Source organism: Nematolebias whitei, chromosome 9, assembly GCF_014905685.2.
Source record: "Nematolebias whitei isolate Nwh7 chromosome 9, NemWhi1, whole genome shotgun sequence".
Taxonomy (NCBI): Eukaryota; Metazoa; Chordata; class Actinopteri; order Cyprinodontiformes; family Rivulidae; genus Nematolebias; species Nematolebias whitei.
Window position 1 is genome coordinate 3,159,330 of NC_056506.1, and position 16,550 is coordinate 3,175,879.

At 47.0% G+C, this 16,550-nt stretch overlaps 1 protein-coding gene across 1 annotated transcript in view; it reads left to right on the forward strand.

Moving 5' to 3' along the window:
- The window catches only part of dnai4 (dynein axonemal intermediate chain 4), a 196,453-nt gene that overhangs the window by 32,983 nt on the left and 146,920 nt on the right, over positions 1–16,550 (forward strand). Inside the window, exons 6-7 of the mRNA XM_037681975.1 lie at positions 3,037–3,219; positions 3,336–3,481. Coding sequence (XP_037537903.1) covers positions 3,037–3,219; positions 3,336–3,481 — 329 coding nt within the window. The remainder of the gene's footprint in view (positions 1–3,036; positions 3,220–3,335; positions 3,482–16,550) is intronic.

Below are 16,550 nucleotides of genomic sequence, written 5' to 3' on the forward strand. Positions count from 1 at the left end.
TGTGGCTGGTCCCACGCATGAACATGGACACATGTTGGACCTGGTTCTCTCTCACGGCTTGTCTGTGAACGACATATGATAATGTGATTTCTGACCATAGGCCTGTTTTATTTGATGTTGGTTTGTCCTGTGCTCCAGTTAAATCCTGCGCTCCTGCCCAGCGACGTAGAGTTTTTAACCCTTCCACTGCTGGTCAGTTCTCTGCTGCCTTTGAACAGCTCTGTGCTCCCTCTGGCTCTGCTGCTGACACGGAACACCTGAGCTCCTGGTTTGACTCCTCCTGTCAAACCATTCTGGACTGTGTAGCTCCATCTAAACTGGTGCGGCCTAAAGCCAGATCTGAACCCTGGTTTAATGAAAAAACTATTGCAGCCAGACAAGAGTGCCGCAGAGCTGAACAGAAATGGAAAAATGATAAACTGGAGGTTTCATTTCACATTTTAAAGGACTTTAAAGGAAAAAAAAACAAAGAAACTGTCCAGATGACCTGACTGATAAATGTTGGATTGTATACCTGGATTATTGCGCATGGACTTTGTTGTTTTCAACCAGTTTGACATGACTGTCAACAAGGAAGAGGCCCGGCAATGGAGGAGGGGGCGTACCAAAGAGACCATCTTATCAAAAGCAGAACTGGTTTGTTCCACTTTGCAGTAAGCTGTTGGAGGAAGAATCCGTTTTGTTGTGTGTTTCCTTGACTGATGAAGCCTTCCGCATCAAAGGCGAAACGTTTCAGCACAAAAAATAAGAAACTGTCCAGATGACCTGACTGAAAAATGTTGGATTGTACACCTGGATTATTGAGCATGGACTTTGTTACTTTAAAGGACTGTCAACGTCAGTACCAGAACACTGTCAAAGAGACCAAAAAACAACACTTGTCAGACATCATTGTGTCCAATCATAATAATCCACATGTCCTTTTTAAAACTATTGACTCTGTCCTGAAGGCCCCACAACCTGTCTGTCTGGAAGCCTCTACTGAACTTTGTAATGACTTCCTGCAGTTTTTTATAAATAAGGTTGTTACCACAAGGGCCCTTATTTCAGCCCCTGCTTTTGACCCCTCCTGCTTGGTCCCCTGCCTGGCTGTGTTCGATAGATTCGAACCAGTGACTCTGACCCTTTTAGAGGATGTGGTCGGCCATATTAAACCATCAGGTTCCCCTTGTGACCTTGTCCCCCCTCGTCTTTTAAAAGAGGTGCATCAGGCAGGTGATTCTTGCTGTTATCAATAGCAGTCTGTCCTCAGGTGTTGTCCCAATACGTTTTAAACATGCTGTGGTGCAGCCCCTGCTTAAAAAGCCTAGCCTAGACCAAACTGTCTTGGATAATTTTAGGTCCATCTCCAAGCTGCCTTTTATTAAAAAAAAAAAAAAATTGTATATTCACAGGTCAAATGTTTTCTGGATGAGCACAATATCCTGTAGGTTTTTCAGTCTGGCTTCAAAACTCGCCACAGCACAGAATCAGCTCTAGTCAGAGTTTTTAATGATATTCTTATGGTCAATGATTCTGGTGAACATGTGGTTCTTGTCCTGCTCGACCTAACAGCTGCCTTTGATACTGTGGATCACAACATTTTAATATCACGCTTCCAGCACCAAGTGGGTATCTGTGGTACTGCACTGAGCTGGTTTAGGTTCTATCTGCCAGACAGAACCATGTCTGTCAACATAGCTGGTTCTGAATCCTCCACTGCTCCTCTGTGTTTTGGGGTTCCACAGGGCTCTATTTTAGGTCCCCTGCTTTTCTCCCTTTACCTACTTCCTTTGGGATCAATCCTCAGAAAGCATGGGATCTTTTTTCACCGTTACGCTGATGATAGTCAGATCTATATGCCACTAAAAAAGAAAGATGCCCCTTCAATCAGGCCACTTCTGTTCTGTCTTGAAGACATCAAAGCCTGGATGTCTTTAAACTTCTTAAGGGTGCATTCACACCAGCCCTGTTTAGTCCACTTTAATCGAATTCTAGCTTGTTTTCCCAGAAAGTCCGGTTCGTTTGGGAAGGTGTGAACGCACCATCTAACTCTGTCACGGAACAAAAAGGCGAACTCTGGCCCGGGCTAAAACCTAGGTCTCGATCCGGTAGAAGAGAACTCCAGCGCAGTTCGAGTACAGTGTGAATGTAATCAGACCGGGCCCTGCTCCACAAGCAAGGAGTACAGCGCAGGACAAACAAACACACATTTCTCTTACCTTATAGCCGTCAGCTGCCTTGTGTGAAAAACTATTCTCCATGGTCTTTTGTCTCATCTTCTGCTCATGCTGAGTCCATGGTTGAAAAATGACAAAATATAACTCCTAAAACTGCCAAAACTTGATGCCACTCCATTTTTGTTTTAATTTCCAGAAGAAGAAGAAGAAGTGTCTTCAGAGGTTTTTGTGTCGTTTCTTTCAGTAGTTCTTGGTGCATGGTTTTAATTTTCTCCATAGCTTCAGTCATTCTTCACACAAAGCCAGTGACCATATTTCCCTTTGGGATTAATAAAGAATTTTTGAATTGAATTGAATTGAATTGAATATCCTCCATGTTTGAAATTCTCTGCTCTGTCTCTGCGACACGTGACGAAAGGTCATCTAGCAAAGATAACATTTTCTACAGAGTCTGAGAAAGTTTAGACAACCTCTGATCTATCACTTCACTGATATTATTAGTCATTTCACGAATGAAAACTGCTGTGTCTACCGGAAGCGAGGGCTGGTCACTTCTTGCTACTAGCATGTCAGTTTAGCTAGCACGTGTTCATGGCGTCTGTCGCCTTACGTGGTTGTAATTTCGTCTGTTTTGATTTCACTAGTTGTTCCAATGAAGGATGTTTCATATAATTACTTATTTTAAAAACATAGTCAATAAACCAAGTAAAATTATAGACAGTACTAAATATTACTGTAAAAACTATGGGTGGGGGTGGGAGCCCTGTGAAAACACATCTTCTAGCCAGTCAACTTCCCAGTTCTCCATGTCTTTATTTTAAATGATTTTTTGACTTAACAACTATTAATTGCATTTTCTCCTGCATTTTAAATCAAGTTAATGCTTCTAGTTCACTGAAGAGAGTGGAAGCATTTGGGGACAACTTAACTGCTCAGCCAGACTTGGAGTTGATGATGTCGGAGAAATTTCAGCACTCTGTATTTGTAATGGAAAGGAGCATCCTGCGCAACAACTTCAAAACTCTGCTGACAGCCTGCAGACAGCTACCTCTACTCAAAGGTAATTTCAGCCATTGGAGGGTGCTGTTGAGTAGCTGTAGCAGCAACATTAAGGTAACTGGTGTCAATGGATGAAATGTAACTATTAAAACATTAATATTTTATTCATCGCATCAGATCCAGATAGACGTGAGGCAGAAGAGCTAAGTGAAGAGGATACAGATATCTCCCTGTCTCCTGCCTTGAAATATCTGTGGGCTTTCAGCAGTGAGCTCACCAGAGGGTACAGCATCAGCTGCATGGCCTGGAACAAGAAGAACCCGGTAATAAGAGAAGAGAGCAACACATCATCTGTATAAATAATAAGTAAATGAAGGAATTCCAGAGCTTTGAACAAGTTGTAAAGTAACGTCTCCTGTCGATGAAGGATTTGAATAGTAAATGTTTGTAGTTTTAATGATTAGTGCTTTCCTGGACTGGAATTGAACAGTAAATGCAAGTAAACCTTATTGTTTTTGGTACAAGATATTTAAGTGGGTAGTTATACCGTAGAGAAGACAAAGGGAAGATTTATTTACATATTTGGTATTTTTCTTTTTTAATTCACCACCACATGCAATGGTGAAACCATGGGGTGCCAATAGTGGCCTTGGTCCCCATAGCTTGATCTTCGACCACCGCACCCATTCATTTGACAAAACTATACTTTTAAGCTCTAAAAAAGTTGTCAGGTCCTCAGGACAGGTTCAAAAACAAAAAAATTGTAGAAACATTTCGTCTTTCATACGAAAGACTTCTTCAGTCCGAGGTACTGTGTTCATCTCAGTCTTAAATAATTATTAATAGCACCTTCTCATAGTGGATCAACCAGTTTGCTGCTGACAGCCAAAACTAGCTGTTCACATGATCAAGGTGTAAGGATGGTACCTCTCTGTTAGTGTCCATGTGTCTGTACTCCCTAGTGTCTCCAGTAATTACCCTGATCAGTTCCACCTGCGTGTTCTCCAGGTGTTTGTAATTTGTCTTGTCTAGTCTATGTGTATATAAGCCCTGGTCCTTGTCTTAGTCTTTGTCTGTACATCGTTTGGTATCCTCCTATGTCCCTCTCGTGTCCTGACCTGTAAGTGTTTTGCTGTCTTGTCAGCTGTTTATTTCTATTATTAAAGTATTTATTTATTATACTTCGTGGCCTCTGTGTCCTGTCTGCATATGGGTTCGTTCCTGTTCAGCTCAGCCTGAAAATCCTGACAGTATGCACCGACCAAACCCAGAACCCAGCAGACAGAGTTCCTCAGCCTCGCTTACCTGTTCTCTTGAGCCCACGCAGATGGAGGAGATCGTGTTCCGGTGCGGCGGTTTCCAGATCCGACCCATGCCAGCACAAAGAAGCTACTGCCAGGAGGTGGAGATTCTGCCTTCTTCCCTCCTGGTCCTCGAAGAAAGGAGAAAGTCCCAGCTCCGGATGGACTGCCTGACCTGTGAGTCCAGCCCCTCCTCATCTCCAGCTCTGTTCAGCTATTCAGGGTGGACATTGAGGGAAGACGCAGAACCGGAGGACGAGCTCTGCTCCATTCCTGCCCCTCAGCCTCATCGTCGTCGACAGAGCGGCAGAAACTGAACCCAGAAGCAGTCCAAGGCACTCGTTCTGGCACCTTTTACAGATCCGACTCGGCTCAGCGGAGCCGAGCTTCCAGAGAGCAATCCCGGCGCTCCAGTGGGGACAGGTTCTGTTCCCTCACCTCCCAGGTTTCTGGTGAGGGCAGAATCCGACACTACACCGTCGCTCCAAGCCACTCCTGTTCAGTCCGGTGAGACTGAACTTCCTGAACCTTGTCCCGATGTCTCCATGGGGGCGGTTCCCGTTGCCTCACCTCCCAGGTTTCTGGAGAGGGCGGAACCCGACACTTCACCGTAGCTCCAAGCTGCTCCTGCTCAGTCCAGTGAGACTGAACCTCCTGAACCTCGTCCCGATATCTCCATGGGGGTGGTTCCCGTCACCTCACCTCCCAGGTTTCCGGTGAGGGCGGACCTTGACCCCTCACCCCTGCATAGAGCCCCTCTTAGAGCCCCTCCTTTTTTTTTTCTTGCTACTTTACGGTGAAACCAGACGTGTTTTACCTCTCTGCCCCCCCACCCGCTTCCCTGCTGCGCTCTTTTGTCCTGTGAACCCTTAAAAAACCTATTTTTTTCCTGCATACCTCTTAATTGGAAGGATCAGCTGGTCTCTCAACAAAATCGATCAACTTCTCCTGACAAGAGTCAGGGTAAGGAGGACACTCTGAACTCTAGAGGAAAAATTGGATTCATGATGACGACTAGAATCTACTGTTTGGGTTTGTTGGAATCTGGTTGTCTACAAATTCGTGTGGAGGTGTTGAAGCTTGACAGTGCTCGGACTGAATGTGGAGCTGTGACAGGGAATTGGAGCAGCTGTTATCAGGACTGTGTTCTCCCTGGCAGCACTCGTGAATGGTGGGAATAATCTGGAGAAAGCTGTGAGCTCAACTTTGGAGTAAAGGATCAATTCGGCTGTTTTGGAGTTTCCATCAGAGAATATGTACCAGCGAGACTTTAAAGGCAGAAACAACAATTCACGAGTTCTGCCTGACCCAAATTGTGGCCTTGATGCCGGACTTATCTCAACTCCTCCTGGAATGTTTTGAAAACAACAAAGATGCTTTGACTGTTTCCTCACCCCTCCCTTCCCCAAGGCCGTGGACATGTAACAGAACCTCAACTGAGCTGAAGATGAACGTCACCTCTTATCTGGACAATGGCTGAGGGGGGGGGGGGCTCTGGACTATGCTATGACTTTCCCTTAAAAAAATCAATGTTTTCACCGCCTATAGGTAAATATATAACGTCTGTTTATGTTGCTTTGCTGTGGTAGGTTTTTTTTTTATGCCTCAAATCGTGCCCTGTCTAGGACACGGTGTGAGAGATCTTTTTTTATACCGTCTCTCCTCATGTTTTCTTTCCTTTTCTTATCTAAGCAAAATATTATTCTGAATAAGAATAAGAAGGCCGCACTGATTATTTTAGCTGCAGCTTCATGCACTCCGCCCATCTTCAGACGACTGTACGTACATATTTGCGTTGTATCTCAGTGCAATGCCAATAAAGTTTATTCTGATTCTTCTGATTCTGATTCTTAAGACTGGACCCAAGACTGCTTTGCCCCAACCCGATGAACTGTCCCAAACAAACCAGATTCTACAAATCTTTTCTCTGCTAAAAATAACCCGGACTGTTTAGACACTCTACTCTCTCTTGCTGAAAGTTTCTTACACTCGCAACTCGGTCTCCTCTTAATCCCTGAGTACCAGCAGCTTCTTATTTGTATAAGAACTTTAAGAACAAAACCTGACCTTCCTTTCCCTGACCCATTCCCGTACTCTTGAGCCACTGGCTCGCTTACTCTCCCTCCAGAGGACCCCACACCTGCTGCAGCCCCTGTAGTGGCTCCCACTACCATCTCCAGAGTCTCTACGCCTCCTGCAGCCTCAGTGTCATGTGAGGAACCTACTCAGTCCACACGTCCTGGTCCACCTGATGGGGCCCTCGCTTCTGGGTCCACGCCTCGTCTCGGGCCCACTACCTGTCCTGACTCCACGACTTGTCCTACGTCCCATCCAGGCCGCCTGCTTGGCCTGTCCCGGCTCGCCGAAGACTCATCCGCCGAAGATTCAGCCGCCGAAGACTCAGCCTCTGAAGACTCAGCCTCTGAAGACTCAGCTGCCGCTTCAGAGGTCTCAGCTGCCACTACAGAGGTCTCAAGGTCAACTGAGGGTCCCAGGTCTGCCGACGTCTCAACGTCAACTGAGAGTCCCAGGTCTGCAGACATCTCTATGTCAACTGAGGGTCCCAGGTCTGCTGACGTCTCTACATCAACCTGTGACGCCTCCAGAGGGTTCTACGCCAACTGCGCCTCCAGAGGGTCCTATGCCAATTGAACATAAGAAGATCCGAGTTCCATGACCTCGACATCTCCTGACCCTGCCGCAGAAGATCCCGTCTTCAAAGATCCTGCTGAAGAAGATCCCATCTTCAAAGATCCTGCCGCAGAAGATCCCATCTTCAAAGATCCTGCCGCAGAAGATCCCATCTTCAAATAGCATGCTGCAGAAGATCCCATCTTCAAAGATCCTGCAGCAGAAGATCCCATCTTCAAAGATCCTGCCGCAGAAGATCCTGTCTTCAAAGATCCTGCCACAGAAGATCTGAGCCCTCATTTATCTTGTTCCGGGAGGGTCATGGAGAACGCCTCCCACGTCTCCTGCTCTGAGGGGATCCTGGCGGATGCCCCTCACGTCTCCTATTCTGAGGGGGTCCTGGTGGATACCTCCCATGTCTCCTGCTCCAAAGGGGGTCCTGGCAGATACCCCTCATGTCTCCTACTCCGAGGGGGGTCCTGGTGGACACCCCTCAAGTCTCTTGTTCTGAGGGGGTCCTGGTGGACGCCCCTCACGTCTCCTGTTCCGAGGAGGTCCTGGCGGACGCTCCTCTCATCTCCTGTCTCGAGGGGGTCCCAGCGAATGCCTCTCACGTCACCTGCCATCTTGGGGTCGTCACACCTGTACCAGGGACCTCTAGGTCACCTACTGTCTCAATAAAATCTGCAATTACCCTGGGCTCATCAGCTTCTACAGCTCTTCTTGCCTCTGTGACAGCTGTGGGACCCACACCTGAACCTATGGCTCCTTCAGTCCTCTTTCTCCACACCAGGCGGTCATGGTCTTGTAATATGTCCATCACCATCGGCAGTCCACAAAGTCTGGTGCCTTGTACTGGACAACCTCCTGGCCACCTGCCTGACATGTTCCAGGGTGTTAGACAGCCTCCCAGCCGCACTTCTGACCAGTTCCTGAACTTTGGACGGCCTCCCGCCGGATTTGCCCCAGCATTTTGGCCGGCCTCCTGGCCGCCCCCCTGAACTCGCTCCTAGTGTTGGACAGCCTCCCAGCCGCCCGCCGGACCTGCCCTGTCCTGTTGGATGATCTCCCGGCCACCCATCGGATTTTCCCCAGCGTTTTGGACAGCCTCCCAGCCGCCCACCCGAACTGTAACCAGCCGAGGGATGGTCTCCTGACCGTCCAGACATTCTTTGTGTTCTCTGGTTTTGTTTTAGTCTAGATCCTAGGCCCTTGTCCTGCCGGTTTTTGTTTTGCCCTTGTGTGTTCCTTGTGCCCTCCATCCTTGCAGTACCTCCCTCCTCCCACCCAAGTCTTTTGGGGTGGGCCCTTTTTGGGATGCCTGGAGGCGTCTTGGGGGGGAGGGTACTGTAAGGATGGTATCTCTCTGTTATTTATTATTTACCCTTTATTTATCCAGGTAGTCTCATTGAGCCACGAGAATTCATTTTCAAGAGAGACCTGTTTAGGGAGCAGATGGTGGGGGTTAAGGGCCTTGCTCAGGGGCCCAGAGTGGGGCGAATGACAGTGGAGGGAGGCATTGGTGTTTCACCTTTTCCACCCACATTTTGATGTTGACGGTACTGGGAGGTGAACCTGCAACTTTCCAATCACAAGCCCATCTTCTAACCTCTGCATCACCACTTCTCCTATTAATTTCCATGTGTCTACTCCCTAGTGTCTCCAGTAATTACCCTGATCAGTTCCACCCACGTGTTCTCCAGGTGTTTGTAATTTGTCTCGTCTAGTCTATGTGTATATAAGCCCTGGTCCTTGTCTCAGTCTTTGTCCGTGCATCGTCTGTGTCCCTCACATATCCTGACCTGTAAGTGTTTTGCTGCCTCGTCAGCTGTTTATTTCTATTATTAAAGTATTTATTTATTATACTTTGTGGCCTCTACGTCCTGTCTGCACATGGGTTCGTTCCTGTTCAGCTCAGAATGAAAATCCTGACACAAGGAGGACCATCAATCTAACCCTGATGGCTACTTGCTATTTACAGAGGGCTGATTGATACTAGCAATAACAGCATTGTAAGAGGGGGACAGTTGAACATGGAGGCCTCTTCCCCTGTTTGATGATGGGCGGTTTCTTTTCACAAAGATGGCTTCCTTTACTCCTCTCTCAAACCATTGTTCCTCTATCAAGGATGTGAACATCTTCATCCCTGAACGATTGACTGCTGACCTGGAGATGAGTGTAGACCGCAGAGTCCTGGTCAGATGATGTTGCTCGTCTGTGCTGGGCCTTCCTTTTGGCCAGTGGCTGTTTAGTTTCCCCGATGTAAGACTGATCACAGCCCTCCTGACACTGAACAGCATATACAATATTACTCTGTTTGTGCCAGGGAACTGGATCTTTGCGATGGACCAGTCTGCCGTAATGTTACTGGTCTGGGTCTGGGTTCCTCCTTTTCACCTGATGGCTGGCTGGAGTCCTGTTTGGGTTTCTTCTCTGCTTTCAGGAAGGCCCAGTTAGGATATTCTTGTGTGGGATTTCTCCTTCTGCCTGGCTCCTGAGTTAGTGGGGACACTGTCTGCTCTGTAGTACAGAGTCCTGATGACTTCTAACTTGTGCTACAGCCACAGGTTTAAAGGATGGCCCAGTACAGAAGAGCAACACCATCAGGCCAGGACTCTGCAGTCTACACTCATCTCCAGATCAGCTGTCACTCATTCAGGGATGAAGGTGTTCACATCCTTGATAGAGAGGCACGATGATTTGAGAGAGGAGTAAAGGAGGTCATCTTTGTGAAAAGAAATTGTCCATCATTAAACAGAAGTGGAGGCCTCCATGTTCAACTGTCCTCCTCTTACAATGCTGTTATTGCTAGTATCACTCAGCCTCCTGTGAATAGTAAACAGCCATCAGGTGCTAATGATCCATTGTTAGGCTGATGGTCCTTCTTGATCATGTGATCAGCTGGTTTTGGTTGTCAGCAGCAAACTGGTTGATCCACTCTGAGAAGGTGCTATTTATAAGAATACAGCACCTCAGACTGAAGAAGTCTTTTGTATGAAGGATGAAATGTTTCTCCAAATTTTTTGCTTTTTAAACCCGTCCAGATGACCTGAATTAACTTTTTTTTTTTTTTTTTAGATTTTTCTCCCTGGATTATTGAGCATGCACCAGGATATACGTTTAAGCAATATAAACTAGAAAGCATTATTTCATCATATTATCGGGCTGGTTGGTTTAAATATTTATTTGGTGGTGGCCATTTTTGATATTTTTTTTAAACAAAATCTTTTTATTGTTTTTTTTTATTATTTTTGAACTTGGAAACAAGAAGAAAGTAAAAAGTGAAATTATTAATCACATCAGAACATGGAAGTGGTTTGACATATAGTTTTTAATTCAATATTTAAAATGCTATTCTAAACAACAGTGTTTGAAGATGTCAGAGATTTTACATTAATAGATAAAGTTAAACATTTTAATGTTACAGCACTGACAGGCAGCAGCAGTGTATGAACAAAGTATATATAAAGGGGCGGCTGTGGCTGAGTGGTTAGAGCAGTCGTCCTCCAATGCAAAAAAAGTTGGGGGTTCGAATCCATCAGCAGTCACATGCTGAAGTGTCCCTGGGCAAGACACTGAACCCCTCGTTGCCTCCGATGTGTGTCCCATCAGTGTATGAATGTGATCTAAAAAAGCACTGATTAGTCTCTTTAGAATGATTTGTTCAATTAGCTTTGTAGAGATCTAGTAGAGTGCTGTATGAATGGGTAAATGAGGCACAGATTGTGTTGTAAAGAGCTTTGAGTATCTCAATAAGATAGAAAGGCGCTATATAAGTACAGTCCATCTTACCATTTATATTTAGCTACCTGTTGCTGCTAGCTAGCTTACTTTACAATTGGAGGCTGTTTCCTTACATAGTTACAGAACTGTAAATTGATAATGATGCATAACATTACCACAGCTAACTAAAACATAAATATTGTTTTTATTAACGTTAATATAGAGATTAAACCTTTAAATTTTACAACACTGACAGCCTGTGTTGTATATTTTAGCTACTGTGGCTAAAGTTGCTGCAATGATGGATAATGTTACCACAGCTAACAAACATGTAAAAACAGATTATATTAACCTTACCTTGCACTATATCTTGTAACTTAACCTCTATAAATAAAGGTTGAATGAATGAAACTTTGTGAAGTTTACAGACAGGTCTCCCGAGGGAGAATAGACCCAGAAGTACTGATCCACTGCGTCGAGTCAGAACGGAAGTTGTCTGACGTCATGTAAAAAGGGCCTATATCTGTGCAGCATGGGCTTTTACCCATGGAGCTCGGCCGGGCACAGCCCGAAGAGGAGACGTGGGTCCCCCTTCCCATGGGCTCACCACCTGTGGGAGGGGCCAAAGGGGTCGGATGCAATGTGGGATGGGTGGTGGCCGAGGGCGCGGACCCTGGCGGTCTGATCCTCGGCTACAGAAGCTGGCTATTGGGACGTGGAATGTCACCTCACTGGTGGGGAAGGAGCCTGAGCTGGTGTGTGAGGCTGAGAGGTTCCGGCTAGAAATAGTCGGACTCACCTCTACGCATGGCTCTGGCTCTGGAACCAGTTTCTTTGAGAGGGGCTGGACACTCTTCCACTCTGGAGTTGCCCCTGGTGAGAGGCGCCGAGCAGGAGTGGGCATACTTATTGCCCCCCAACTTGGTGCCTGTGTGTTGGGGTTCACCCCGACGAATGAGAAGGTGGCCTCCCTCCACCTAGGTGTGGGGGGACGGGTTCTGACTGTCGTTTGTGCTTATGCACCAAATGACAGTTCAGATTATCCACCCTTTTTGGAGTCCTTGGTGGGGGTACTGGAAAGTGCACCTCCTGAGGGCTCCCTTGTTCTGCTGGGGGACTTCAATGCTCATGTGGGCAATGACAGTGAGACCTGGAGGGGTGTGGTTGGGAGGAACGGCCCCCCTGATATGAACCCGAGTGGTGTTCTGTTGTTCTACTTCTGTGCTCGTCATGGATTGTCAATAACGAACACCATGTTCAAACATAAGGGTGTCCATATGTGCTCTTGGCACCAGAACACCCTAGGCCGCAGTTCGATGATCAACTTTGTCATCGTCTCATCTGATCTGCGGCCACATGTCTTGGACACTCGGGTGAAGAGAGGGGCGGAGCTGTCCACAGATCACTACCTGGTGGTGAGTTGGCTCCGATGGTGGGGGAAGATGCCGGTCAGACCTGGCAGACCCAAACGTATTGTGAGGGTTTGCTGGGAACGTCTGGCAGAGTCTCCTGTGAGACGAAGTTTTAACTCCCACCTCTGGGAGAACTTTGAACATGTTCCGAGGGAGGTGGGGGACATTGAGTCTGAGTGGACCATGTTTCATGCCTCATTGTCGAGGCAGCTTACCGGAGCTGCAGTCGCAAGGTTGTCGGTGCCTGTTGCGGCGGCAACCCTCTAACCCGATGGTGGACACCGTCGGTGAGGGATGCTGTCAGGCTGAAGAAGGAGTCCTATCGGGCCTTTTTGGCCTGTGGGACGGAAGCAGCTGATGAGTACCGGCAGTCCAAGTGAAATGTGGCTCGGGTGGTCGCTGAGGCAAAAACTCAGGCATGGGAGGAGTTCGGAGAGGCCATGGAGAATGATTTCTGCATGGCTTCGAGGCGATTCTGGTCCACCATCCGGCGTCTCAGGGGGGGAAAGCGGTACGCCACCAACACTGTTTATAGTCTGAGTGGTGTGCTGCTTATCTCAACTCGGGATGTTCTGGGTCAGTGGGCGGAATACTTTAAAGACCTCCTCAATCCCACTGGCACGTCTTCCACCAAGGAAGCGGAGCCTGGGGACTCTGGGTCGGGCCCTTCAATCTCTGGTGCTGAGGTCACCGAGGTGGTTAAAAGCTCCTTGTGGCAGGGCTCCAGGGGGGGATGAGATTTGCCTGGAGTTACTTAAGGCTCTGGATGTTGTAGGGTTGTGTTGGCTTACGCGACTCTGCAATATTACGTGGACATCGGTGGAAGTTCCCCTGGCTTGGCAGACCGGGGTGGGGGTCCCCCTATTCAAAAAGGGGGACCGTAGAGTGTGTTCCAACTACAAAGGAATCACACTCTTAAACCTCCCTGGTAAGGTCTATTTGGGGGTTCTGGAGAGGAGGGTCTGTTGGATAGTCGAACCTCGGATTCAGGAGAAGCAGTGCGGTTTTTGCCCTGGCCGCGGAACACTGGACCAGCTCTACACTCTCAGCAGGGTCCTGGAGAGTGCGTGGGAGTTTGCCCAACCGGTCTACATGTGCTTTGTGGACTTGGAGAAGGCGTTCGACCGCGTCCCTCGGGGAACCCTGTGGGGAATACTCTGGGAATATGGGGTACCGGGCCCTTTGATACGGGCTGTTAGGTCCCTGTATGACCAGTGTCAGAGCCTGGTCCGCATCGCCGACAGTAAGTCGGGCTTGTTCCCGGTGAGAGTTGGACTCCGCCAAGGTTGCCCTTTGTCACGGATTCTGTCCATAACTTTTATGGACAGAATTTCTAGGCGCAGCCAAGGTGTTGAGGGGATCCGTTTTGGTGGCCTTAGGATTGCGTCTCTGCTTTTTGCAGATGATGTGGTCTTATTGGCTTCATCAGATCGTAATCTACAGCTTTCGCTGGAGCAGTTCGCAGCCGAATGCAACGAGGCCGGGATGAAGATCAGTTTCCTCCAAATCCAAGGCCATGGTCTTGAGCCGGGAAAGGGTAGAGTGCCCTCTCTGGGTCAGGGAGGAGGTCCTGCTCCAAGTGGAGGAGTTCAATTATCTTTGGGTCTTGTTCACGAATGAGGGGAAAATGGAGCGTGAGATCGATAGGCGGATAGGTGCAGCGTCTGCAGTGAAGCAGGCGCTGTACAGGTCTGTCGTGGTGAAGACAGAGCTGAGTCAAATGGAGAAGCTCTCAATTTACCGATCGATCTACGTTCCTACCCTCATCTATGGTTACAAGCTTTGGGTTGTGACCGAAAGAATGAGATCTCGGATACAAGCGGCCGAAATGAGTTTTCTCCACAGAGTGTCTGGGCTCTCCCTTAAAGATAGGGTGAGAAGCTTGATCATCCGGGAGGGACTCAGAGTAGAGCCGCTGCTTCTCTACGTTGAGAGGAGCCAGTTGAGGTGGCTTGGGCATCTGTTTAGGATGCCTCCTGGACGCCTCCCTGGTGAGGTGTTCCGGACACGTCCCACCGGAAGGAGACCCAGAAGAAGACCCAGGACACGCTGGAGGGACTATGTTTCTCGGCTGGCCTGGGAACGCCTCGGGATTCCCCTGGAAGAGCTGGCCCAAGTGGCTTGGGAGAGGGAAGTCTGGGCCTCCCTACTTAGGCTGCTACCCCCGCGACCCGGCCCTGGATAAGCGGAAGAAAATGGATGGATGGATCTGTGCAGAAAGTGACTCTTCAAACACCGACATTTAAAAATGTGAGAGTAGATTTAAACATTTCTTTAAAAACTCAGATGGAGTTCTGTTTTGCATGTCACATCTGCATGCCAACTCAAGGCTGTAAATTGAACCTGCTTGCCAACTATAATAAGTAAGTAAGTAAACTTTATTTATATAGCACCTTTTTATAGGTCAGGAACCACAAAGTGCTTTACAGATTACAAGTAATAGCAACCAATGTTCCCTCTAAGCTATGTGTCTGCGTAATTGCGCACTGCTTGCACATTTGCTGCACACAAGAAAATTGATGCTGTGCAATTAGGGCAACTACGCAAATGTCCAATCAAAATGTCTAGTTATCTCCCACTTAATCATAAACAACTGTCTGCCTGAGTGAAGCAGTCTCTACAATCTGTCTGTAGGCTATGCAGAGCATACAGAAATGCATGCAAATTGGAGTGAAGGAATCCACCCCCCACCCCCCGTCAAAACAGACCTGTGTCACGTGATTTGTTTAGCGACAATGAAAGTTTATGTAGAGGTAAAAAAAAAAATTAACCAATGAAATCACAGCAAACTTTTCTTCCAGCCAATCAGTGTCTTCTGGTGTTTCGCCGCTGACTTGCAAAGAAGCTAAGTAGCTACAAGCAACCTTAGCTTCTAGAGCTTTTCCAAGCTTTGTTACTACATATTTCATTGCATAGAGGAATAATATTTGGCGTTGTGGATTTATCACAGAAGTTTATGGTCGTAAGATGTCAAACGAAGCCGGTAAGTAAGCTAATACCATGACTTATAGCCATTTTTATCATGCTGGGTTAACAAACAGTAGTGTTCGGTGTATATCTGGATGGTCAAAGGAAATGTTTACAAGCCAGTGGTGAGACCAGCTATGTTGTATGGTCTGGAGACAGCAGCACTGACAAAAAGACAGGAGAAAGAACTGGAAGCGGCAGAAATGACGATGTTGAGGTTCTTCTTAGGAGTGACAAGGATGGATAAGATTAGGAATGAGATCATCAGAGGTTCAGCACAGGTTGAACAACTGGAAGATAAAGTTAGAAAGGCCAGACTGAAATTGTTTGGACATGTCTAGAGGAGGGACCGTGGGTATATTGGTAGAAGGATGTTAGAAATGCAACTGCCAGTAAAAAGACAAAGACAAGATATATGGATGCAGTTAGAGAGGACATGGAGGTAGTTGGAGTGACGACAGAGGATGCAGGGGACAGAGTGAGATGGAGGAGGATGACTTGCTGTGCCGACCCCTGAAGAGAGAAATGCTGAAATAAGAAGTTTAATAGGTTGTGTAATGTAAAGTTTACACTTTTACATACTGAATTTCACTTTGAGTTCTTGCTATGAAAACATCCACTGCAGTAACTATTTTAAGTTATTAGTAGCTTAGATTTTTCCCCTGTCTTCTTTGCCTTAATGTTGGTCGATAAGGCATAAATGCCTCACTAAATGCCCCAGGTAATGCCGTGAGCTTCAACACCTCCACCATTGTTTGTTTGCCCGAGGTTAGCTCACCCTGGGTAACATTTCCTCGTGGGTGGAGCGATCTTACTGTTCATGTAAAATATTTGATAATGTTCTTATAGAAACAATTCCTGAATGCTGTTCATACTGTGTTAATGCTACATGTTTGTATCTTGACCCTACAACTGTGTAAGGTTACAGTAGACCTAGCTCATTACTGGAGTTTTAATTAGGTATTTTAAGCTACTAATAAACATGATGGATGATGATCATATGCTTTATGCTAGACCATTGGTATGAAGGAGTGATTATTGTTATTGTTTCATATTGGCTAGAGGGCCCTTGAGCAAGGCCCTTAACCCCCACTATCTGCTCCTCTGGGTGCACTAGATGGCAGCTCTCTGCTCCACATGGAGGCCTGTGGTAGCTCAGTGATCTGTGGTTGTGTCAGGAAGGGCATCCGGCGTAAAAATAATTGCCAAGTCTTCGTGCGACTTAGTTCGCTGTGGCGACCCCTAATCCAGGGAGAAGCCAAAAGAAGAAAAAAAATTGGCTAGTGATTTTTTTCTCTTAAAACATTGGTTACGTACTGTAACCCCAGATTCTATGAATATAGGCGTAGCCCTTTAAG